Source organism: Equus quagga, unplaced genomic scaffold (assembly GCF_021613505.1).
Source record: "Equus quagga isolate Etosha38 unplaced genomic scaffold, UCLA_HA_Equagga_1.0 251_RagTag, whole genome shotgun sequence".
In the NCBI taxonomy this organism is placed as follows: Eukaryota; Metazoa; Chordata; class Mammalia; order Perissodactyla; family Equidae; genus Equus; species Equus quagga.
The window spans coordinates 1177-27626 of record NW_025799859.1 but is presented as its reverse complement, the minus strand read 5'-3'; the positions used below and the strand labels follow the sequence as shown (position 1 = coordinate 27626).

Below are 26450 nucleotides of genomic sequence, written 5' to 3'. Positions count from 1 at the left end.
GGTGTCCCTTTACAAGCAAAATGCCTCCATCCTCCTGGGACCCTCCTAGCCTCAGACTCTCAGTGCAGTCTATCTGGGCAGGTTCTGAGGCACCAGCATCTCTGACTCCTGACTATAACATAGCTAACACTTACCAAAGAGCTGCCAGGGTGTCAGCCACTTTTCACGTCCTCCGCCATGTGATTTAGGCCTCACGATGATTCGCTGAAGTGGAAGTCTTAGTGCCTGAGTCCGGCATCATATAGCTGGTAGGTGGCAGAGCTGGGACTCAAACCCAGGCTTCTCTGATCCAGATGCATGAACTTCTCACACTTCAATACTGCTGCCCCCCCTCCCCTCCCACCAAAGAACCCGTGAGCCTTTTTCGCCCCATCGTTCATTCTCAGCTTGAGCAGCAGACATTTGTGCTGGCACATATGGCCTCCATGGCTTCCCATGCAAAGCAGGCTGATGGAACTGCTGATCTTGCTTTTCCACAGGTGACCCTTTACCACTGGGACCTGCCCCAGGCGCTCCAGGATGTTGGAGGCTGGGAGAACGAGACCATTGTGCAGCACTTTAAAGAGTATGCAAATGTGCTCTTCCAGAGGCTAGGGGACAAGGTGAAGTTTTGGATCACGCTGAATGAGCCCTTTGTCGTTGTTACCCAGGGCTATGGCTACGGGACAGCAGCTCCAGGTAAAGGCTCCAGACCCAACTTGTCAGCTCTTTGGAGCATGGCATTCTTAGCACCATGAAGACCTGAAATCCAGGTAGCACTGGAGGAGGAGGCCAAGAAAGCCCCGTGGCAGCACCTCAAAGACCCTGCCTCTTGCTCAAGGCTGCCACACTCTTCTGGGTACTTTGCCTGAGCTGTCTGAGCCACTCTTTGCGGGAGAGGGTATAGAAACCAACATTTATCAAGTGCCTCTCTTTGCCAGACACAGTGCTGCTGGGTGCTTCACATACACTATTTCATGTCCTCTCAAGAACTCTCTATTGCTCATTTTGCCGAGGAAGAAATTGAAAGGCTAAATTACTCATCCAAAGTTACACAGCCAGCTTGTAAGAAGCGGGGCCAGGGGGCCAGCCCCGTGGCCGAGTGGTTAAGTTCACGCGTTCCACTTCGGCGGCCCGTGGTTTTGCTGGTTTGGATCCTGGGCATGGACATTGTACTGCTTGTCAGGCCACCCTGAGGTGGTGTCCCACGTGCCACAATCATAAGGACCCACAACTAAAAATATACAACTAGGTACTGGGGGGATTTGGGGAGAAAAAAAAAAATGAAGTGGAGCCAGGATTTGACTTCATTCTTCCTAAAGCCAAAATCTGTACTCTTTCTCCCAAACACATAGACGCCATCTATAGGCAGAGAGTGATATTCTTGGCCACATTTATTCTTCATTGACATCCATGTCTATTTCCAGGAATCTCCTCTAGGCCTGGCACTGCCCCCTACCTTGCTGGCCACAACCTGCTAAAGGCTCACGCCGAGGCCTGGCATCTGTACAATGATGTATACCGCGCCAGTCAAGGCGGCACGATTTCCATCACCCTCAACTGTGAGTGGGCTGAGCCCCGAAACCCCTCCAACCAGGAGGATGTGGAGGCGGCCAGGAGATACGTCGAGGTCTGTTTCTCCTCTGGGTGTTGTTTTCACTCTTGCCCATTTTCCCCTCTTGTCGTGATCTAGCGGAAACTTAGATTGCAAACAAAGATTTAAAATCTAGGCCTTGTTTTGCTATTTCCTGATTTTGTGAACTTGGAGAAATCATCTAACTGTTTTGTACCTCAGTTTTCTCATTTCTGAAATGGAGATGACCTACCCACTTAAGAGGTTTGCTGTGATGGAAGATCTTTGGGCTTGAGTTTTCTTTTAAGTCTTAAAAAATTATTTGCACATGCTGTCCTTACTGGATGCTACACTGGCTTGAAGCTAGCTAGTAGAAAGAAATTCCACCTCTTTGATCTCTGGTTTGGCTGTGGTAGCTAATGGAGCCGAGCTGCAAGGTCACACTTCACCTCTAAGTGTCACCATCTGATTTTAATTACTCCACCTAAGAATTTCTTAAGTTGGGGGCTTTAGAGTCTGTGAAACACATTAGTGCCCCAAATTTCCCAACTCCATGAGTTTAGCATGCATCTTTTGCATCTTTTGGGGCACGTATCTTTTGGTCATGGAATTTTGCTCCTAGGAAGTAGAGACACTAGTGAGCAGGTGCCAACAACATGGCCCACCCTGATTTCAGTCTGGGCCCCTGAGAAGAGGAGAGAGAGGAGAACGGCCCTCGTCATGGCACAGCTTTTCTCTGGCTCCTGCTGGTGTCTCCTAAGAGGCTGGAAGGAACCCTCTCCTGTGTTTCAGCATCAGGAAAGAAAGGCAAGGGTCTCTCTTGATTGGCGCTCCCTTTTGACTCTGTGGAGGAGCCCGCAGACTGTGGCATTCGGAAGGGACACCAAGGCTTTGGTTTGCCAAAGTCTTTACAAAAGAACTTGACAAAGGTGGTCAAATTAATAAATGCGAATAAGAGCTTAATTTTCCCCTTTGCCTGCCAGCCGGGGGAAAAGTCTTGGAACGAAATTCCTGCATCCCTCATTTCAGACCCACAGAACTGGTGAATTGGAGCAATAATTTGTTTTCCGAAACCAAAACAAACCTCAGGAAATGTTAGGCTGTCATCTCATTAGATGGAGCCGCTTGCTGATGAACTGTGATACTGCAGCCAGGGACCAAGAGCCATCCATCCCCTGATAAAACCAGCTCCCACGGAAAGAAACGCTCTGTTACAACTCAGAGGGCACTGAGGCCTCTTTTACCAGAGTGAGTGTGTTCTTTGCCTCATCCCTGACTGAGGATGGAAGGCTGCCCTCACCCCACATTCCAAGCATCAGCCAGCAGAGGAGGGGAGGATGTGGAGAGAGAGAAGGCGGCTCTCAGGACTCACGCGTCATAGCATTTGGGTGCCATGTACCCTCCCTGAGGGTAAGGGTGGCCTAGACCTTACTCAAGAAAATAGATTGAAAAGTTCTCCATTTTAGGGCTGAGAATCCAAAGCCCATGGAGAATCATCCTTTGCCTGGGCAACCAGGAAAGCCTTGCAACTCAGCCCTCCCCAGAAAGTTCTGGTGGATCCTTAGGCATGATGATGGGCAGGACCTGGTCTGTGGTAAGACAGGGCATCCTGTCGTCTCTCCCCCTCTTCTGTGAGATGCTTCTAAGGGCCGCCGGGCAGCGGTTATCAAGTCCAAGGCTGTGCTCAGCTCAGTGCATGTCTCCTTGGGCTGCGGTGTTGAGACCACAGCAAGGTGAAAAGACCTGTGGGCGTTCAAGCTGCAAGGTGCCAACCGCAGCAGAGGAGATGCAGTTTAAGATTGGGGCTTGGGAGAAGGGGCATTCTGAGGTCAGCGACTTCTGAGCAGGGAAGCTGCTGTGTGCTCACCTGTCAATGCTGAGGCTCACTGTCCCCCAACTCCACCTGCAGTTTATGGGAGGCTGGTTTGCACATCCTGTTTTCAAGAATGGAGATTACAGTGAACTGATGAAGACTCGGATCCGTGACCGGAGCCTGGCTGCAGGCCTCAACCAGTCTCGGTAGGTCCTGGTGCCCATGTGCTCAGCCAGGAGAGGTTCAGGAAGAAGTCTGGTCTGTGGGGCCGAGCTGAGGCTCCTGGGCCCACAGTGTCGTGATGAGAGCTTGGCCCTTGGGGTCAGAGAGGCGTGTCTTAGGCAAGTTACTATATCTCTCAGCTTCCTTGCTTGCCAGGAAGATTAAACATAATCATGAATGTGAAGCCGTTAGCCCAGAACCTGGCACTGTTATGTGCTTGACAAAAGGCAGTTGCTATTATTATTATTCTTCAGAAAAGCCAGCAAATCTGTCCCCAGGGCACCCTGTCCCCAGGGCACACTTTTTTGCAACTCACTACTTCACTCCAAGAACAAATTCCCCAGCTCACCCACTCCTATTTCATCTAATAAGTGTGGAGACTAATGAGCGACCCTCATCCACGTGCTTTTTGCCATTTGGCCAGTAGGTGGCGACAGTTTGCATCAAAGCAGTCCTACTTCCTGGCCCAGCCCTCTTCCTGTCAAGGAAGAAGTGGCAACATCAACAGCTAACATTTACCCATCTTCTATGGGTACTTGTATTCCTATTTAAAGATGAGTAAACTGAGGCACAAAGATTAGAGCAAGATCACCCAGCTATTAAGTGATGGAGCTGAGATTTGAAATCAGGCGAGTCCAGAGCCCACACTCAGTTTGAGAGTCATCCAGGGGGCTGGCCCTGTGGCTGAGTGGTTGAGTTTGTGTGCTCCGCTTTGCAGCCTGGGTTCTCAGGTTCGGATCCCGGGTGCGGACATGGCACTGCTTGGCAAGCCATGCTGTGGCAGGCGTGCCACATATAAAGTAGAGGAAGAAGGGCATGGATGTTAGCTCAGGGCCAGTCTTCCTCAGCAAAAAGAGGCAGATTGGCAGCAGATGTTAGCTCAGGGCTAATCTTCCTCCAAAAAAAAAAAAGTGCAGGGAAATCATGTGAGCAGAAAAGTCCAAATCTCAAAAGTTCAATAAATTCAACTTGTAAAAATACTTCCTCTCCTAATAAGGATAGACTTTGGGGAAAAGAGGCACACTTAAACCACAACAAAACCTGTAACTTTTTATAAAGGGCAGATTATGGAAATACAAATTATAAAAGATATTATAACCTTACGAACATAAAGGATTAGTCTCAAAGCATGTACCTCAGACAAGTTCTTGATTTCCAAATCTATCACGGATGGTAAATATCAGAAGTTGCAGGTGCTAATTTTGAAGGAAATAAAAACCGTGTATCCGTGTGCGTGTAGGGAGGTTTATAACAGGGTCACCGGTAGTTTCGTTTTGCGACCAGTTAGAAAAAGGGCCTCGTAACCGCAGGGAAGCCAGGCTTCAGGGCTGGTGGGAGGGGCCGCGGTGCGTCGAGCAGCAGCTGGAGGGGCCTCTCCCTGCTCCTGGCTGCCCCAGTTACCACGAGCCTGCAGTTTAGGGCGCTCCCCCGACACTGCCCCAGGACATCCTCGTCCCAGAGCGCGGCTCCTGCCGAAGCCCCACGCCTTTAACGGCCCCTTCCACCCAGGCTCCCAGAGTTCACGGAGGCTGAGAAGAGGAGGATCAACGGCACCTACGACTTTTTTGGCTTCAATTACTACACCACTGTCCTGGCCTACAACCTCGACTATGACTCTTCCGTCTCTTCCTTTGATGCAGACAGGTAAGTCGGCCAACAGGGCACCGGGAGCAATCTTTGGAAAAGACAGCAGGGCGCCTCTTCGCCCAGCTGTTGCTCACAACACCGCCTCCTGCTGCCGCACATCCTGGGGTTTGCAGGATGAGCCCCACCCTCTGAGACGCCTCATCAAAGCTCTGCCAGTCGGATAGCGACCTGCTAGGATTTCCAAGAGGCTTCCCGTTAAGACAGACGCGCTTGGAGGTTTTTAAAGACGTTTTCAAGAAAAATATTTTTCTTCCTATGGTTTTCTTTTTTTTGTCAAATTTGTTTCACTTAGATGTATTTCAGTCAAAATAACAATAAGGTTTTTTCTTCCTTTTTGGGGTAAAGGTCAAACTATGATTTCTGTATGACACAAATAATATATGTTCACAGTGGAAATATTAGAAAGCAAGAATAGGATATTTTTGTGTCATTTTGGAAGTGTTGGGGTATACCACCTCTCTTTTATATATATATAGTTTATATAGTACATATTATTTATTATTTAGACATAAATATATATGTACTTATTTATTACCCCAAACCATGTATATGTACACACACTATTTGGTTCCTTTTCTGACAAGCATCCTTCCACATCAGTGGCTGCGAATCCGTCCAGGTGCTTTCTTTGAAAACAAACGCGGACACCCCCACCGCATCATGCAAACCGACAGAGCCGGGCTTGCAAGGGGCTGAGGAGACTCCTCTGTTGGTCCCCATCTGAGCACCCACTGCACTTTTGCTGCCTCCTTCATCCCAGGACTGCCCTCCCCAGTGACCTTGCTCAAGCTTACGAAATGCCCTAAGTTCAGGACAGCCGAGCCAGATATATCTAGTTACTAATAAAACTAAAGTTTTTTTCTGAAGGATTCGGATATTAAGAAGTATCCAGTTAACTGATTCTTATTTGAAACGTGTGACTCTCGAGTTGTTCAAGCCTCTGTCTCCCCCAACAGGCATTCCTTTGGCACACCCTGTTGCCCTCTCCTTGTCTGTCACTGGACAGGGAGGCAGAGTCTTGGGTGCTCGAGGCAGGTCCAAGCCTCTCTGCTCCCCGTCATCATACAAATGGGGGCCCCAACAGTTGGTGCCTGCGGCCGCACCTGTGGCCTGCATGTGGCTTTGACTAGACGTAGGTGACTGAGTGGAGACCGTTCTCTGAAGACATAGCACTCGCGTCCCATTGGAGATGGTGGCCAGGAAAGCCTGGAGCCCTTTCACATCTAGCGTGAGGCGTGCTCTGTCAGAGCCAGCCCGACGGAGGTCCACGAGTAAGATCATTTCCTCTGTGCAGGTGGAAAGCTGGAAGGACAGAGAGCTTAAGTGGCCTGTCTGATATTACACCAGCACTGAGTGGTGCAACCAGAACTAGCGGAAAGAGCAGAATTTGACGCAGTTTGACTCTTCTGGGTTTAATTATGTCTCTCAAATCTAGATAAAACCTAAGGCTTTTCCTAGTTTAAATCTCATTTTGTGTTTTGTGCAAAGGGCCTCTTGGGATTTACAAATCGTGACCCAATCTTTGGTGTTTGAACCTGCAGGGGAGTCGCCTCCACCGCAGATCCCTCTTGGCCAGTCTCTGGCTCCTCCTGGCTGAAGATGACCCCTTTTGCCTTCCGGAGGATCCTGAACTGGTTAAAGGAGGAATACAACAACCCTCCAATTTACGTGACAGAGAATGGAGTGTCCAAACGGGGAGAAACAGACCTCAATGACACTGCACGGATCTACTTCCTCCGCACTTACATCAACGAGGCACTCAAAGGTATGCCAGGCCCCCGTCCTCCCCGTGCACTCTCCTCTGTTGGGAACATCTGCTAATGTCCGCAGTTAGGGCAGCGCTGTGTCCACAGACCCCCATAATGAGAGAGATGAGGCTTCTCTCCCCTGTTGGGTTTAAGTCTTTCTTTGGGGCTGTGCTCTGGGTTTTTTCCTTCCTAGATTGAAGCTCAGCAAGCAAACCCAGGTGCCTGGTACAGCTAGACCAAGCTCCTGGCCTGGGTCATTTGCTCTGCTTGCCCCCCTCGCTGTCTGGCGTCCCTGAACAGCCGCGCCCTCCTGAGGACGGTCTGGGCAGGGGCCAGGAGGATCGGGCTGGAGGGTGTCTGTAGGGTCTTTTGTTCCCCAAGCAAAAGTTTGAGACCTTCAGCTCAGCAGAACCACTTGGGATGGGACTACAACAAAGGGACGGTAAGTAGTGCTGAGTAGAAGAGAATGAGAATGCAGCAGCGAAAAGAAATGATTAGAAAATCCTATTCCAGCTAAAATCTTTTCCAAGGGCCCCCTTTTTTCTACAGGGAAGAGCATTAACACTCTAAGGCAGTGACCAAGATCAATATTCTGAGATGTAAAGACAGAGAGGTTTGGGGGTCGGCCCCGTGGCCGAGTGCTTAAGTTCGCGCCCCCTGCTTCGGCGGCCCAGGGTTTCACTGGTTTGGATCCTGGGCGTGGACATGGCACCGCTCATCAGGCCACGCTGAGGCGGCATCCCACATGCCACAACTAGAAGGACCTACAACTAGAGTATACCACTATGTACTGGGGGGCTTTGGGGAGAAGAAGGAAAAAAAAAGATTGGCGGCAGATGTTAGCTCAGGTGCCAATCTTTAAGAAAAAAAAGAACTTCTTCAAGTAACACATCTCACACCTCAAAATAACAATTATAGAAGGAAAAAAAAAAGAGAGGATTGTAGATAACCTAGTAGGATTTACTCTACTCACGTTCCTGACTCCCGCTAAGGGCTGAGCCTTTCTGGAAAAATGCTGGTGGCTCTGCAGCTCCGTCCAGCTAAGAATTACTGCATGTAAAGGATGCGCAGCTGTCTCCCAAAACTAAAGAAATCCTCACCTTGACCTGCGCATGGGGACTGGGGGAGAACTGTGGGCCGGCAGGCCTGGTGGAAAGGTGTCTTAGAAGACCAGGAGAGCTCATGCTGGGGCCTCTGTGTTTGGGCAGCTGTGCAGGATAAGGTGGACCTTCGAGGATACACGGTTTGGACTCTGATGGACAACTTTGAGTGGGCCACAGGCTACTCGGAGAAGTTTGGTCTGTATTTTGTAAACTACAGTGACCCTTCTCTGCCAAGGATCCCCAGAGCATCAGCCAAGTTCTTCGCCTCTATAACCCGGTGCAACGGCTTCCCTGACCCTGCCACAGGGCCACACCCTTGTCTCCAGCAGGAAGGTGAGATGTGGCTCTGGGAGGAACTGAAGCCAGAGGGTGAGGGGTGAGAGGGGCCTTTTTCAGTCTCTTCTCTTCTACTTTATTACCCTCCTCTCTGCCTCTCCATCTCCTTCATTCATTCAACCAGGATTTATTTTCTTTGACTGCTCCAGACATTCTTAGGATGGAGCAAAGGAACTTAGGGTTAATGTTACATCTAGAAACTAGGCTCTGGTCTGGGAACAGCAGGTCTGGATTCTTGTCCCAGCCCTACCATTAACTTGAGATCTTAGGCAAGAAACTAGGCAAATGCTTCTGGGCCAATGCGAAGATCAAATACAATGACTGTGAAAACGCAGTGCCAGGCACAATGTAAGATACCCAGTATTTGTTGAATGACTGAAAAAGTATAAATTACTATACAAAGAAAGAGACAATCACCCGATTTATACTCTAATTGCTGATAGCGATATTTAAAAAATAAAACTAATTAACTTCATTCAGAGGCTCATAGTGACAAGGATACACACCGTCACCTCAATAATGCATTCACTGTGGGTACTTGTGTGATTTCTCTATTCCCAGGATGTAGCTGGGGTTTAACATAGATTAACAGAGATCCGAGAACGACATCTGTACTAGTGCGTAAGCCACCCTTTGTTGTCCTCTCCTAGATGCTGGACCCACCGTCAGCCCTGTGAGAGAGGAGGCAGTTCAGTTCCTGGGGCTCTCGCTAGGTACGACAGAAGCCCGGACAGCTCTGTACGTACTCTTTGCTCTTATGCTTCTTGGAGTCTGTGGTGTGGCATTTCTGTCATATAAATACTGTAAGCGCTCCAAGCGGGGGAAAACACAACCAGGTCAACAGGAATTGAGCCCTGCTTCTTCATTCTGACCCACAAGTTACCACCTCCTCCAGTTCTGCAAAATAAGCCTAGTTTCTTTGTATCTTTGCCACCCACAAAACTCCTTAGCATCTTAGATTCTGCCCATCAGACTTCGTAAAGGCCTTCTGCACTGTTAGAAACTAATCTTGAAGGATTCCCAGTCTCTGATTAAAACAGAAATATCGGCATCGCGCCCCAGTATCAGGAGTTCATCTGGGCATTAGAGGGCCCTGCAAGTGGCTCTTGTGGAAATGTGCAGATACTGAACTCGCCTAGCAGTTCTGTGAGCCACTTAACTGGGCTGTTTTAAATTTCAGAGATTTTAAAGGTGGAAACATGATTAAAAACCACAGCAATCCTTTCTGTAAGAAATCAACTCCCTAGTGTAGATAGACTGCAGTGCCATCTCCTGCCCTCTCCTCACGCTTCCTCCCAGCCTGGTACCTTGTGTTTCTCAGAAAATAAAAATGTTGCTGTGAAATGTGTCCTGTCTCCTATGGGTGCTTTTCCTTGAGAAGTAATGAAGTCACACAAACCATTTGGGGCATCTAAGTTTCCCCACCAGACCAAGGCTTTCCGCTTACATTATATATTCCCTGGGGTAGATACCATAACATACAGAGATGACCTTTGAATGATCGTTTATTCCCTCCACTGCCACCTTTTATGTCCTTCCTGTCTCTCCTCTGTCTAGGATGACTTCTGAGGGCCCAAGTATGGCCTTCAAGACCCATGTGATCTGACCTTGGTTCACTTAGACTGTTTCCTTTCTTTCTCTCTCAATTTGTGGTAGTTTTGAACTGCATGTTAACTCCTCGACTATGATCCCATATTCCTGTGTCTTTGCAAATACTATTCCTTCTGCCTAGGATGCCCTCTCTTCTAAAAATGCCTGTTAAGTCTCAGCTCAGATAATGTACTTTCCCCTTTGGATGGCTTCCCTGAATTCCCCCGGCAGGTGCTCCTTCCTCTACTTTGCTTGTAAATATCCCCTATTAAAGCTTGACCACATTATCGTGGAACTGCGTATTTCCCTATCAGCTTCTTCAGACCAAAGGACCATGTCTCACTGTCTAGCAAGCATTTTGGAGACAGGGTGTAGAAAGCACACCTGCTCCTTTTGTGTGTTTACTCACAAAATATATCTAGAGTAGTGGTGGGTGCAGAGAAAGATGGGGTCTTTATCAATTCCCCTCAAATGTGCTAATGAAACAATCTTAGTGTGGAACACTTAGAAACGTATTTGGTCTATATATTCTTTCTAACTATCTGGGAGAATGTTTTTTAAAAACAGAGCAGTTTTCAACTGGTTTTAAGAGGGTGATCATCCTTAAAATTTCATTTCTCAGAAGCATTCCTTACCTGAATAATTGTATCTATAGAAAATTCCTGTCAAAATGTTCCTCTGGGGGCTGGCCCTGTGGCCAAGTGGCTAAGTTCGCGCGCTCCGCTGCAGGCGGCCCAGTGTTTCATTGGTTCGAATCCTGGGTGCGGACTTGGCACTGCTCATCAAACCATGCTGAGGCAGCGTCCCACATGCCACAACTAGAAGGACCCACAACGAAGAATATGCAACTATGTGCTGGGGGCTTTGGGGAGAAAAAGGAAAAAATAAAATCTTAAAAAAAAAATTGTATTAAAAAAACAATCTTTAAAAAAAAAAAAAAAGAAAAAAAAAATGTTCCTCTGCCGTGGGCCCCAACCTGGCAGTCAGAAACTTGTGGTACACAAGCGTTTGTCTCCATCAGTAGATAGGAAATGTCTGTCAGAGGGGAATGAGGGTGATTCTACAACTGATATTAAAGACATTTCTTGGGCAGAAAGACTCAGTCTTATAAGCTGTCAATTATACCTGAATTAACCTCAAAATTCAGCATAACTTTTTGGGGGGAGGGCATGGACAAAATAATATAAAGTTTCACATTAAACAAACTTGTAAGAAGAGCCAGGATAAATCTGGGGGTGGGGGTGGGGGAAGAATATCAAAACATATTATAAAGCTAGTTGTAAAAAGTAGTTTGGTAGCATAGAATAGAAAGGTCACCAGAGGAAGAGAGCCTAAACACAGACCAACTACCTGTGGGACTAAAGTACATGACAAAGGTTGCATTCAAAATCAGGGGGGAAAGATGGATTATTTCATAAATCATGGTGGGTCAACAGATTAGCTGCTGAGGATGTTAGCCAGAGGCATGGGGAAGGGTGCCAGATCCCTTCCTAGGATACTATATTTAAGTGAAAAAAAATGAAACCATGAGAATACTAGGATAGATGGGTTATCCTAGAATACTAGGATAGGATTTTTTAAATTAATTTCTGAAGTGGGAAAGGTATTTAGAAGCAAGACTTAAGACTCAGAGGCCATAAAGGAAAACACCGATAAATCTGACCACATAAATATTGTGGCAAAAATTACCATCAACATACTCATCGAAAGATAAACAGGGAGAAAATATTTACAGCATATGCAAGATAAAGGACTAATTTTCTTAATATACATGAATTCTTATAAATCCATAAGGAAAAGATGAAACATGAAATAAAAATTGGCAAAGAATACAAACAGGCAGTTCTCAGACAATAAATCAAAATGACAATATTAAAATATCTCAACTTCATAATCAACACAATGCATATAAAATGCATAAAATCATTCATCTTTCATGTTGACAAAGATGAAAAAGTATACTACAGTACTGGCAAGGATGTGGGGCTCCACACTCCACACTGTTGGTGGGGGTGTAAATTCATAGAGCCTTTAGAGGAGACAACTTGGCAGCATCTTTTATAATCCAAACAGCAAACACCCTTTGACTCAGTGAGTTATACAAACATATCCTACAGGGATGTTTTCGCAGCTAAGGAGATACCTTCCCAAAGATGTTCACTAGAGCAGTGTTTGTAACACAAAAACAAAAACAAGCAAAAACATTGTAATAACCAATGAATGCCACCAGAGAATGGATACTAAGTTGGGGTACATTTATCAAGTAAAATGCTATGTAGCCATTAATAAGCATGAGGTAGCTATGTATTGATAGGGAAAGATTTTCAAGCCTGTGTAAGTAAAAAAGTAAGATGCAGAATAGTATATATAATACGATCCCATTTATTTAAAAAATAAAGATTACATATTCGCTTATATATGCATAAAAATTTTCTGAAGATTACAAAAGAAATTGTTAATAGAGGTTACCTGTGGGGATTAGAACTGTGGGGTAACATGCAAGGAGGGAGATTTCATTTTCATTTTATAGCCTTCTATGCTGTTTTGAATTTCTCACCATGTATACTTCTTAAAACATAAAATTGACCTATTCAAAGACTGTGAACCATTCTTTTATGTACGTTTCTTTAAGATCTATATTTCACCTTTTTCAAGGCAAATTGACTTGAGGTACTCCAAGTTTCTGCAAATATAGTTCTATAGTTATTAGCAGGGTCACACCCATTTGACAGGTTTTTAAAAATCACATATTGCTATATATATATATATATTTTTTTTTTTTGAGGAAGATTAGCCCTGAGCTAACATCTGCCGCCAATCCTCCTCTTTTTGCTGAGGAAGACTGGCCCTGAGCTAACATCCATGCCCATCCTCCTCTACTTTATATGTGGGACGCCTGCCACATCATGGCTTCCCAAGTGGTGCCATGTCTGCACCCGGGATCTGAACCGGCGAACCCCGGGCCGCTGAAGCGGAACGTGTAAACTTAACCACTGCGCCACCAGGCCGGCCCCTATTGCTGTATTTTTAAAGATGACAAACATTTACTTAAATAGGATGCTTTGCTGGAGATTCTTCTTTTTCTAACTCACTTTTGAAATTATAGAAGGAATATGATCATTGCAGAAAACTGGGAAAACATGTAAGGGTGCAAAAAAGAGAACTAAAGCCACACACCACCACTCTCACACTGTGAACGTTTGGTGCGTTTTCTTTGCATTACATTAATACATAGTACTATCTGATATAAAATGTGTTTACAAAGCTGAGATCATACTGTACCTACAGCTCTGTATCCTGTTCTTCACCCCCAACACACAGTAGGTACTCAATAAATATGTTAAGTTGAATTGCTGAATTAGTGTTGTACCATTTCTTCTCATCAAAAGTTAATTATTTCTACAGAAGGCATTTAGTTGGTTTCTAGTTCTTAAGTAAAATAAATAAAACTTAATTAATATGTTTATACCTAAACTTTGTCTGCATTTATGATCATTTCTTAGAAAAAATTATCGGATCAAAGAGTATGAAATATTTAAGATTTCTGATAATATTTTTCAGAAAGATCATACCAGTTTTTCACTCCTAGCAACAGCGTAGCCTGTTTCCTTGCCAACGCTATTACCATTTTTAAAAGTCATTGTTACGTCAGGGGTAAAAACCAGAAAGTTTGCTCTGAGAAAATTTCTTCCTCCCATTAGAAAATAAAGTCGGAGTCCTTCTACATGTGTTCACTCAAGAGTGCTATCTTGCAACCAAAAAACAGAGTTAAAGGAGAAACTGTCAAGCTTACTCCCTTTTTCAAACATTATTGGTTTAGTGGTCTTCACTGCCAAAAATATATGGATAAAGTAGCATGTAAGTCAGATTAAGAATCTGTTTAAAATTCTTAATAACAAATGAGCAAATGGCATATCTTTATTGCATACTCCTTGTCCTGCACCACAGGTATTCTAGCTCTTTCAAGCACGATTATGGAGAGCAGAATTTCAGTACTAAGCTGAGAGAGAACTAGTTGTGGACTAGCAGCTGTGTTGCATCTGGTAAGAGCGAAGACCAAACAGGACGCAAAAAAAATGATGACTCGCTGACTTAGGAGAGACAGTAACACAGCGTCAATCTGTGTCAGAAAATTCCTTCCTTCAGTGATGGTTAAGGTAAGGTAGTCAGCGACTTTCCTGAGACAGCTCCAGGGCAGTAGTGGAGGAAACTATCAGAGACACATAACCTCAACAGAGCCCTGTGCAACAAAAAGATGCTAGGATAACACAACTTAAAGCAAAAATAAGATCATTCCGATTTTTGGAAAAGATTTTTTATTCAGTGTTTAAGATTAAAAACTACAAGATTTTGCTTGCAGCTGATGAGCAAAAAGAGAAAAGTTAAACATAAATTGTCATCTGATTGGCTAGTTAAAATGCTCTGACTCAGAGTCCAATTACTCAGTGACAGACCAGTTACTCTGTGTGGGCTTAAGAGTTCTGGAGCAAAATCGCTCTAAACAGAACATATGATCTGAAAGCAAAGGGCTAAGGGGTACATGAAATACTAAGTAAGAAAGCTGACAAAGGAAGGTTGTGGCGGACCTTTTGATTCTTTTAGGCTTCTAGCAGTTGGTTACCATAGGCAAAGACCTACCAGCCAGTTATTTTATCTCTTGACTTGTCTGAGTTAAACAACTTTAACCCACTAAGCAGGAATAAAGAGATGTTCTATAGATCAGTTAGAAAACATTAAAGCAGTCCCACCTCTCCAGTAGAATTTTAGTTGAATTAAATCATAAGAGAAACAATAATTATTGCACATATTGTACTTGTCACACTACATCTGTTGAGTAGAATTTCCATTCCAAGTGTTGTTTTCATCTTCACCATCATCTTGAGTCCTCAATCTATATATCTTCCCCTCCTTTTTAAAGTCTTCCCCCCTTTTCTCCAGCACTCTTTTTCTGACTGGTTCCCTGATATAAAAAAAAGGGAGAAAAGAGAAGGCAATATAAAATGAAGATAGCAGTAATACAAAGCTGTTTCTTTTAAACTTCTACTGATATAGGCAACTATATTTTAAGCAAAGTCCACAGGAGATAATTAAATCTATTAACAGTACTAGACTTATACGTCTTTGGCAGTTTAACTTCATCTGTTTTCCAAGCAAAACCAGCCAAATCATATTTTCCATTTCAATGTACTTCTTGATGACTTACTAAGTTTTAGAAGAGTGGGACCATCTGCCAACTAATCTTTCCTATCTTATTTATGCAAGCTGATATATTCACTGAAACACGTATAACCTACACAGCACCCTAGAGGCTATTCAAAGCTCCATTCATAGCCTAACTTACAGAAATGGTCAATTAGCAATTTTCAATCCTTTCATAATCTTTAAGAATGATTTATTTATATATAAACAATTAATAACAAATAGAACATCTTCGTCTACGGGAAGGAAAAGGGGTGAAATTTAAGTTAATACATTTTCCAACACTAGGGGGAGGAGAGAGAGGAAAAAAAAAACAGAAAACTAACAGTGGAACACAAAGCTTCGACCTTCCAGACACACATTCATCCCATCCTTTGCCCCAACCCAAGACCTCTTCCTTTACTTGAAAAAGTTTTAAAAACCCACACAGCAAGCTATGCTATATTATAGCAATTCAGGATTAAACACTTCCACCCATTGCTCAGTAAGAGTTCTAAAATTCAGCACTAAAGAGGCCTAATTTATATGCTATTCTAAGACTAGAGAATTTCCCTTTGTCCCCACTTGAGTAATGTACTAAACGCATAATTGGTCCTCCTGACTAATAGTTAAGAAAAAAATCAGGATAAAGGCTAAATCAGCCCAATCACAATATTTACACAACTCTTCATCTAGAGAATCAACAGGAGACAAGACTACGGATCTCCTTACTGATGAAAGACAGAGGCAAGGATTTTCATTATTTATCACATAGGATTGCTATGAGGATTTGCTATAATGCCTATTAACAGCCCATTAGAGTTTTTAACAGTATATATTATAATAAATTGTGGTATTATTTAATTATTAGAAAGGGGAATAGAGGCTGGCCCAGTGGTGCAGCGGTTAAGTGCGCACATTCCGCTTCAGGGGCCTGGAGTTCACCAGTTCAGATCCTGGGTGCGGACATGGCACTGCTTGGCACGCCATGCTGTGGTAGGTGTCCCACATATAAAGTAGAGGAAGACTGGCATGGATGTTAGCTCAGAGCCAGTCTTCCTCAGCAAAAAGAGGAGGATTGGCAGCAGTTAGCTCAGGGTTAATCTTCCTCAAAAAAAAAAAACAAAAACAAAAAAGAAAGGGGTATAATCTCACCTTCTAGGAAAATACTTCCTGTTAGCCTGTTTCAAATATGCAGAATCTTAACAGAGGTATGAGCTAAAATCATTAGTGTTGTCTATTAGTATTACCATTCTAACCTTGGCCATCTGCAATAAAAGGCCTCTTGCTTAAAGGACTAGTCCAAAATAACTCTCTGAAAGAGGCACCATTTTCAAGTGAATATCCAATTTCCTTGGTTTGGTTCTTCTCTGAATGACCCAGAGAAGGTGGTCAGCCACCTGATCACAGAACCACCAGGGTTAAAATTATCTAGTGCAGGGGCTGGCCCCATGGCTGAGTGGTTAAGTTCGCGCGCTCCGCTTCGGCGGCCCAGGGTTTCGCCAGTTTGAATCCTGGGTGCAGACATGGCACCGCTCATCAAGCCATGCTGAGGCGGCATACCACATGCCGTATCTAGAAGGACCCATAACTAAGAATACACAACTATGTACCAGGGGGCTTTGGGAGAAAAAGGAAAAATGAAATCTTTAAAAAAAAAAAATTGGTGAATGCTGTTAAATGATACCTCACTAAAGCTGCCTTTAAACAAATATATATTATCTAGTGCACAATGATCCCTCTAAAGAAATTATGCAAGATGACTGTGAGAAATTAATGGAATGAAATATCTTTTCAGACAAAACATGGCTAGCAAGAAAGATATTACTATTTAGACCTGAAAAAAAAACTACCTTACAGTTACAGGATAAAGAGAATAAAATAAATGAAATAAGAGCAACAGAGGTGAAGTTGCTTTCCACAGAACAGCTTTTAGAAAGACGGCTGAGAATACTCAGGTAGTAAGCTTCCCAGGAGAGATGATATAATAAAGCTTCAGAACATTTGGGGTTTGTCCCTTATACAGAAAGAAGGCAAGGTGTCCGTAACAAAATTTTTCATTTTGAATAAGGTATTGGGTGTTACCAACATATTTTGCGAATGGGGAAAACAGACAGATACCTTTTTTCTGAGTTACTAGACGATCCAAGGTTTGAAGGTTCTAATGCTGCTGCTCTCACTGAGGTCTGTGCAGGAGGAGGACTACTAAACAAGAAGTTGCTAATCAGTCTCCAGATGGCAAGGAATGGGTAAAGCACCGTCCCCAACAACGTCCAAAAGTCTCCACTGGAAGAATGTACCATGGATGCAGTTGGTCTTCCTGCCTGAAAATTAAGAAATAAACCAAGATAAAGACTACATCAGCCCAGTCACATCACACTCAAGGTATCTTTTATCTGGACAAGAAAGTCCTAGTGATTTAGTTTACTGCACAAAGGTAAAATTACCATCTTTTGCTGTTTTACAAGTGTTTATAAACTTCTGGGAACTCCTGGAGCTGTTTTTTAAAGGAGTAATCACAACATAGAAATTAGAAAGTAGTTCTCAGTGAAATGAATCAATATTTTTAAGACAACTAAACTTGTGTAATGCAATTAACAACTTTAATAAGAAAAGTAGAGGCCGGCCCCGTGGCCAAGTGGTTAAGTTCACGCGCTCTGCTTCGACGGCCCAGGGTTTCGCTGGTTCGGATCCTGGGTGCAGACATGGCACCACTCATCAGGCCATGCTGAGGTGGCGTCCCACATGCCACAACTAGAGGGACCCACAATTAAAAATATAAAACTACGTAGTGGGGAGCTTTGGGAAGAAAAAGGAAAAATAAAATCTTAAAAAAAAAAAAGTTTTTCTTGATGATTAAAAAAAAGGGAAAGACTTCAAACCTCAGGGAATCCCATTGATCCTGATTATTGGAAGGCTAACTGTTGTAGGTGTGGGGCTCTGGTTTACAGCAGGGAGATCCACACTAACCAAGATACAGAAGACACAGGTACACCTTTCACCTTCTCTTCTGCTCATTACAAGAAACGACTAAGAGTAGAACAAACAGGACTGTAAGAATAGAAACAATTTATATGTCTATACATACTGGCAACAGTACCACTGAAGCACTTGGGGCAAGTTCCAAATCCAGTAACTTCTTTTTATAATCTTCTTTGGTAAATTCCCTCCTGGGAAACATGGTTGCTAATGAAAAATTACCGTAAGTGTTGCCAACAGTCTGTAACATAAGAATAAGTTTTAAAACCTTACAAAGGTGCCTTTTAAAAATTAGGTATTACATATTCATATGCATCCAAAATGACCACTTTAATTAAAATTGCCTTGATTTTAAAAGTTCATTTAAATGTAAACTCAAAAACATTTATAAAACTTTGTGCTTCAAAGAGTAGCTGAAAACTATCAAATCCAAACAGTATTTAAAAGCTTTTATAACTCAAAAATGACCACAAAATAACAAGAATATAGTTCCTAAAAACATACAAATAAACTCAATGAAAAGGAACAAGTATATATCTCTTTTAAGTTATGGCTGGAGTTTGCCGTTAGTTTTCACTATCCTCTGGCAAACTTACATTAATATTACACAAATACACATTTGGATTATAGGTATTCCCTATTAAAAATCTGGAATAGAAAAAAAAAATCTGGAATAGATCAGAATTTCCCTCATATATATATGTAACATCAGGAGTTTTTGCCTCCTCTTTGACTCAAAGAAGAAATGGTTCATAATGAACCCACACTATACATATAATCCCAGATCCAGGAACTTACATTTAGCAGCATCACAATTTGTCACCTATACTTGTAAAATCTTAGACAACTGTTTATTTTTCCCTAGAAGATTCCAAAGAAAGAAAGTAACACTTTTGTCCTTTGTAAATTTTTACGGTAGGTATACATACCTCTCACTGTTCTCACTCTAACATAGGACATACAAAAATACAAAATTAGGTCATTGTACTGAGGTGAAGTTCTAACACGACTGATGCAATTAAAGATCTCTCTCTCTCTCTTTTTTTTTTTTCATTTCCTCATGTGGCTCCCTCTTCAATGACCTGTGGCAGAAGCAATGAGACTCAGGCCAGGGGTACCCTCTTTGGGGAGGCCCAAGATGGAGCTCCAAGTTAAAAGAAGAATGAAAGAGGCTCTTTGGGGTTGGTTCTACATTAAAGCTTAGGTAGAAAGAGTTCTTAAAGTAAGTTTTTATATTGTCCAGCCCAGCTCACAAGTGGAGGAAGGGAGACAGCTTTCGAGGTATCCTTCCTTTGCGACCCATAAGTGAGGTAGCGGGCTGAATGCAGAGAAGAGGCCCAGTGAAAAGATCTGAACACTAATTTTAACCTTCAAGTGATACAGGATAAATACTAGTACATACATGTAATGAGTCTAGACCCTAAAGGACATTTGATGCCTAGAATCCATTTTGAATAAGGAACCAATCAAAGAATCAAAACTAATTGGAGATTACTCCTATCTTATTTTCTAAGATACCAAATTTCACACCCATTCAGATTCTGAGTAAGGTCATGTTCTGGAAGTAAATTCCTGAAGAAGATACTTGTTGCAAAATAAAGATTATTGACCTTTAGGCTTGACCAACTGGCAGATGGTGGGAAAATGACCAACAGAAAATGTGACGAGAGAGGATCAAGAAAAACTGTGTCCTTTTACAGGGGACAACTCCCTCAGATTAGATCTTTAGATAAATCACTTGTTTTTCACTCCTCCACTTGAGTGTACTAAGCAGTGAGAAAAGTTTCCAGAGCTATTGTACAGATCAGCAAATTCCTATTTTTGCACAAGCAGATATGCTGTTCCCATATGGCACTACCACATGATGGAAGCTAAACAACACCCAGAGGTGTGTTTGCCTCACTCTTGAGGATACGTCACGACCTTCACCTTCTTCAAATTCTGCTTGGAAATCTTCCTTTCCCACATTTTAATAACCTATTCATCTACCTTTACTACAACTCAAGACATAAATTTACCTGTGCAGCAAACTGCCTTGCTTCTTCTAGAGGAGCATCAGAAGGGAACTGATTTGTAAAGGAAGAACCATCAGGAAGACGAAATTGAATTCTTGCAACAGTGCTGTGAAAAAAAGAAAATTAAAGTCAGCATCTTTACCTCTAAATAGTCTCAAAGAATATCATTAAAAGTTAGAGAAAATGGAAGCAGGTTTTTTTCACAATGTTGGATCTTTTCATTTATTATTTTTTAATAATAGCTTTATTGAGATAAAATTCAGCCTTTTACAATTCAGTGGTTTTCCAAATAGAGTTGTACAACTATCACCACTATCTAATTCCAGAACATTTTCATCACTCCAAACCCATTAGCAGTTACTCCCCATTCCTCCCTCACCTAGCCCCTGGCAACCACTTATCTTACTGTCTCTATAGATTTGTTTATTTAAGCCATTTCATATAATGGAATCATACAGTGTGTGACTTTTTGGTAACCGGCATCTTCCATGTGGCATTATGTTTTCAAGGTTCATCCATATGGTAGCATGTGGCAGTACTTCATTCTTTTTATTGCTGAATATTCCACTGTATGGGAAATACTACATTTTGTTTGTCCATTCTTCACTTGATGGGCATTTGGGTTATCACCACATTTTAGCTATTATGAAGTATGCTGCTATAAATATTCACGTACAGGTTTTTGTGTGGACATATGTTTTCAATTCTCTTGGATATATACTAAGTGTAGAGTTGCTGGATTATATGGTAACTCCATGTTTAACATTTTGAGAAACTGCTAAGTTGTTTTCCCATAGCAGCTGCACCATTTTATAATCCTATTCACAATGTAGAAAGGTTCTAAACTCTCACATCCTTGCCAAGACTTGTCTCTTTAAATTTAGGCATCCTAAAGGGTATGAAATAGTATCTCACTGTGGTTTTGATTTGATTCCCTAATGGCTAGTGAGGTTGAGCATCTTTTCACATGCTTATTGGCCATTTGTATGTCCTCTCTGGAGAAACAGCTATTCAAATCCCTTCCCCATATTTAAACTAGGTTGTTAGCTTTTTATTGGTGAGTTGTTTAAAATTCCTTTTTATAACCTAGACACAAGTCCTTTATCAAATACACGGTGTACAAATGTTTTCTCCAATTCTATGGGCTGTCTTTTCACTTTCTTGATGAAATCCTTTGAAGCACAAAAGTTCTTAATTTTGATCAAGTACAACTTATCTATTGCTTTCTTTTGTTGCTTGTGCTTTTGGGGTCATATCTAAGAATCCATTGCCCATTCCAAGATCACAAGATGTTCTCATTTGACTATTCTGGGTCCCTTTCGTTTTCATATAATTTTAGCATCAGATTCCTGCAAAAATTTTGGCCAAAAAAAACAGCTGGTATTTTGATAGGGATTGTGTTGAATCTACAGATCAGTTTGGGGAGTACTGACATCTTAACAATATTAAGTCTTCCGATCTATGAACACAGATTGACTTTCCATGTATTTAGGGCTCCTTTAATTCATTTAACAATGTTCTCTAGTTTTCAGTGTACAAGTCTTATGCTTTTGTTAAATATATTCTTAAGTGTTTTATTACTTTTGGAAAATAGTTTCTAAAAAGTATTTTTTCTGATTACAAAAGTAACCCTTGTTAATTTTATAATACGGAAAATACAGAAAAGTACAGAGAAGAAAATAAGTTATTAACCATAATCCAACTAATAGGATATACTGGAAATCTGAATTTTTGTCTTTGCAACATATTTTTGTTTTGGGAACTGCCTTATCCCTGCTTCATGTCCTTCATTCTGATATGATTATCAATAACATTTCCCCCATCTCCTTCACCACAAGGGTGGGTAGGTCAACTACCCCAACCAGAGTCCATACAAGTGAACACCGTGATTGGTTTGGAGGTGGCCACATCACCCAAGCAGGGCCAATCAGAATTCTCCTCAGTGAATGATATGGGCTTTGAGAGAATGGATAGTCTTTCTTCTCTGGTATCAAGAGCTCAAGATCCTGAAGGTGCCAGGAGGCCCTGGGCTCTCCTGACACCATTTGAAGAGTTTCTCTGAGAATAAAGCTAAAACAGAAGAAACCAAGAGATTAAAAAAGAGAAAGAGGAAAAAGTCCTAATAATATCCTTTAGCTCCCCGGATCTAGGTATGCCTAACCAAAGACATCACTGGAACTACAAGTGCAAAGCCAATGGATTCCTTCTTTTGCTTAATCCTATTTGACGTGAAATTCTGACAACTAAAGAACCTGAATACACATGAGATAATCACTATAAGCATTTTGTGGTAGGTGCTTTCTGTCTTTTGAAAAGAGATCTCTTGAGTCCTGTTTTAAAAGTCATTCATTTAGTACAGTTATACTGTACATTCACATTCAATGAGAATACCATTGGCAGCTGCCAAACTGGTCAATATGTCCTACTGAAAGTACTTATTATAGTCACAGCACACATTGGTGTTAAAAAGCAGCCCACAAACACTGTTCTGTTTAGCTGCCACATACACACAGATGGTTCAGCAGGAAATAAAATACCTTCTTTCTCTTGCGGAAGAGTCCCTCTTGACTTCCATTTCTGCCTGTTTGGCCAGCAAGGCAGCAGCTTTAGCAGCTTCTACTTCTTCCTTTGTCTTTGCAAAACGAGCAGCTCTCTCTGCACGGTCCTTTAAAAGAGTTGTTAGACACTAATTATCTCTCACTGCCAGAATGATCTATTCACACATTTCTAAACACAAATGCATGAAATTCCTTAAAGCCGTACAGGAACTTTATCACTATGGATCTGGTATTTTTCAGTTTTATCAACTATCCGGGACCAGAGTTGTTATTAAACAAACAAGGACTTGATTTTGGTCACTACTATATCTCCAGAGCCTAGAACAAGGTCTGGCACATGGACAATCAATAAATATTTGTTGAAAGAACAAATGAACAAACAACGGTAAGGTAGGCATCGTTTTCATATGCATTACAACTGCATAATTTTAAAAGCAATTATTGCAAAACATCCTAAGATTTACTTGATGTGTCTAAATTCTTTGAATGTCTCAAAACAGAATGCTTGTAACTAGAGGAGACTGCTAGGTAACCAATTCTTAACTTATTTTCTAGGGAATCTTTGAAAACTACTTTTCAACCACTGATAAAATTCATAACATGGTGAAAAATTACTTTGAAAAAATCATCTCCATCTTAATCCTATCTGTATTTTAATTCAATATACAATTTCTAGTAAAAGGAAGATGAGAATTGGTACTCTCTGAGTCACCAAAATCTACTATTTTTGTGTGCGCTGTCCGGTAGTAAACCAAAACCATTGTGCATGGAAAAATAATTTCACAAATGTTCCAAATTCAAATATTAAAAATAAACTTAATACTCACCAACGCAATCTGCTGTTTTATACGCTCTCGAGCTGCCCTATCTTCTGCCTTTTCTCTGTTTCTTTCCTCTAACATTCTTTTTGTTAATTCTTCTTCTTGCTTTCTTTTATAATCCAACATCTCTTTTCCAGTTTTTCTCCTCTCAATTTCCTTCTTAATCTCTCTCTGAATTAAGGAGAAAGTAAGCTTTATGAGCCAAAAACAATTTAGTAATCTGCCCTAGATATTATTTTGTATGCAGGAAAAGCTGCTTGTAGGGTACAGCTAAAGAAAACAATTTCAGGGCTGGCGCCATGGCCGAGTGGTTAAGTTCTCGCACTCCGCTTCGGCGGCCCAGGGTTTCGCCAGTTTGAATCCTGGGCACGGACATGGCACCACTCATCAGGCCATGCTGAGTAGGCATCCCACATGCCACAACTAGAAGGACCCACAACTAAAAATACACAACTATGTACTGAGAGGCTTTGGGGAGAAACAGGAAAAATAAAATCTTTAAAAAAAGAAAAAAGAAGAAAGTAACTTCATAAAATGTAAGGGTCTAGTAGAATTTATTAACAACATGGGTTAACGGTCAAATGTCTATCAACTTATAAATCTTTGCCAGTAGTTCTGTTAAGATTATGATGTGGTTGGGGCTGGCCCCGAGGTCAAGTGGTTAAGTTTGGGCGCTCCACTTTGGCGGCCTGGGGTTTCGCCAGTTCGGATCCTGGGCGTGGACATGGCACCGCTTGTCAGGCCACATTGAGGACCGTCCCACATGCCACAACTAGAAAGACCTACAACTAAAAAATATACAACTACATACTGGGGGGATTTGGGGAGAAAATGCAGGAGGGGAAAAAAAAAAGAATTTGGCAAAAATCAATGTAAGAATTCTGGGATAATTAATTGGCTATAAGATATTCACAATAAAGAATTTTGTATATTTTTAAAAAAAAGATTATGATGTGGTCAATGTAATTTGAACACAAGCAGAATTACAGGTCTTTGCTTTCTAAGGTGAATGTGCTCCCCCCACGAACAACAAGCCCATCATTTATCTGGCTTAAAGAAATGATAACCTTTCTATACTAGAACCCCAAAGAGATGATGCAGTTTAGGTGCACATGTTGAGAAAAATGAATGGTGCACTAGAATGCAGCAACACCAGAGGGAAAATTCAGCAAAACGTCTACAAATTTCTTTTTCACAAAAAGGAACTAAAAATGAGACCTGCATCAGACCAAACAATTTTAGTTCAAGTCCCTTTATCCTTAGTGTAAAGACTCATTGCAGAGGGAGAAAAGATGATCCAACTTCTTCCTAGCAACTTACAAAAAGAACACAAAAAAGTGCACACTCTGATCCTACTAGAGAAGACAGATAACTCGCCTCATCCCTCACTGTGCTGCAACATTGAGCCATAACCAGGAAGCCACCCTAGGTCTGCCAAATTGAACAGGGAATCAACATGCCCTCACTTAATGGCAGAGTGAAACAATAGGTACATGAACTCTACCTGCTCTTCCTCTTTCCTTTTCTCTTCTCTCCTTTCTTCAAGTTTTTTGGTTAATCTGTATTTTAAAAGTTAAAAAAAATACATTAACGGAAACACATCATATTAATATAAATTACATTTATAAGATTTATTTAGCTAAAAACAACTGGGGAAATGTAGAAACAAACAAACAAAAAAGCTCCTAAAGGCAAAGCAACAGCTTACCTGCCTGGCCTCCAGCCCCCAGAGAAATCCATGGTGAGTTGGTGGGAGCCACCAGAAGCTCAGCTCCAGCTCTAGGAGCCTTACCTGCTACTTACCATTAGTTCCCTTTTTTCTCCCCTGATTTATCTCATATTGATTTAAAAATATACACATACATCTTCAAACAAATATAAATCAATGACTTACAAATGCTTTACCCCTTACATTGACATAAAAAGCAATATGGCATAAAATTATTAAAAATAAAAGCAAAAAACTGTAGACAAGCATTTATAAAAACTAATAATACCAAAATTTATTTCCAACTGTAAGAACTTCATCATTTAAAAACTAATGATTCTGAAAGGAGATAGTGGTAATGGTTGCACAACCTTGTGAACATATTAAAACCCACAGAATTGTATGCTTTGAATTTTATGGTATGTGAATTATATCTCAATTTTAAAAACTTAATGGCACTTTGAGATGGATTTGGGTTACACAGCTATATGTATTTGCTAAAACTCAGCTGAACAACTTGTGCCAGAAATCAAGGGAGTACTCGAAGAATGATGGGGACGTATGTCAAAATGACAAAATATCCAGCATAATGAGGATTCTACCAGCCAAATTTGGGACAATCTGTGTACCAAAAAGAATCATAAAATAAATGAATTGTAATACATTAGAGAAATAAAAGGATCCATGAAACGTCTTACTGCTGAAGGGAGTTATAAATTGGTATAATCACTTTGGAAAACTGTTTGGCCAGTATCTATGACCCAGAAATTGCCACTCTACAAACATGCCCAAAGATGTGTTCACTAAGACAAGTACAAGAATGTTCAGAGCAGCCCTATTTCTAACAGCTCCAAACTGAAAACAACTGAAATATCCATCAACAGCAGAATGGATAAATAAACCACGGTGAAGTCAAATAAGAGCACACTATACACAGCAATGAGAGAGCAACGATTACTGACACACGCAACAACACAGGAGAGCCTCACCAATACAAGGCTGAGCAAAGGCTACACGTGGTATGATTCCATTATGAAGTTCACAAACAGGCAAAACTCATCTATGGTGTTAAGATTCAAGATAGTGGTTATCTGTGGGAGGGAAGCAGTAATGAAGAAAGGGGCACTAGGCCCCCATGGCATGTAGTACACTGGTAATTTTCTATTTCTTGATCTGGGTG

At 41.8% G+C, this 26450-nt stretch overlaps 2 protein-coding genes across 3 annotated transcripts in view; one reads left to right on the top strand and one right to left on the bottom strand.

The window, feature by feature from the left end:
• LOC124233808 (lactase-phlorizin hydrolase-like) overlaps positions 1-9769 on the top strand; it is a 44471-nt gene extending 34702 nt beyond the window's left edge. For both annotated transcript variants that reach the window (XM_046651027.1, XM_046651029.1), the window contains exons 11-17: positions 480-678; positions 1407-1609; positions 3462-3571; positions 5097-5231; positions 6776-6999; positions 8191-8418; positions 9072-9769. In XM_046651027.1, coding sequence (XP_046506983.1) covers positions 480-678; positions 1407-1609; positions 3462-3571; positions 5097-5231; positions 6776-6999; positions 8191-8418; positions 9072-9292 — 1320 coding nt within the window. In that variant the 3' untranslated portion in view covers positions 9293-9769. The remainder of the gene's footprint in view (positions 1-479; positions 679-1406; positions 1610-3461; positions 3572-5096; positions 5232-6775; positions 7000-8190; positions 8419-9071) is intronic.
• A 4541-nt stretch (positions 9770-14310) lies between these two features.
• LOC124233813 (UBX domain-containing protein 4-like) lies at positions 14311-25117 on the bottom strand (the record flags this gene model as incomplete). The annotated part of the gene is made up of 7 exons (XM_046651033.1): positions 14311-14971; positions 17311-17513; positions 18278-18409; positions 20187-20289; positions 22721-22848; positions 23569-23754; positions 25067-25117. Coding segments are annotated over 7 exons (942 nt in total), but the record flags the coding sequence as incomplete, so codon positions are not given.
• Positions 25118-26450: the final 1333 nt, after the last annotated feature.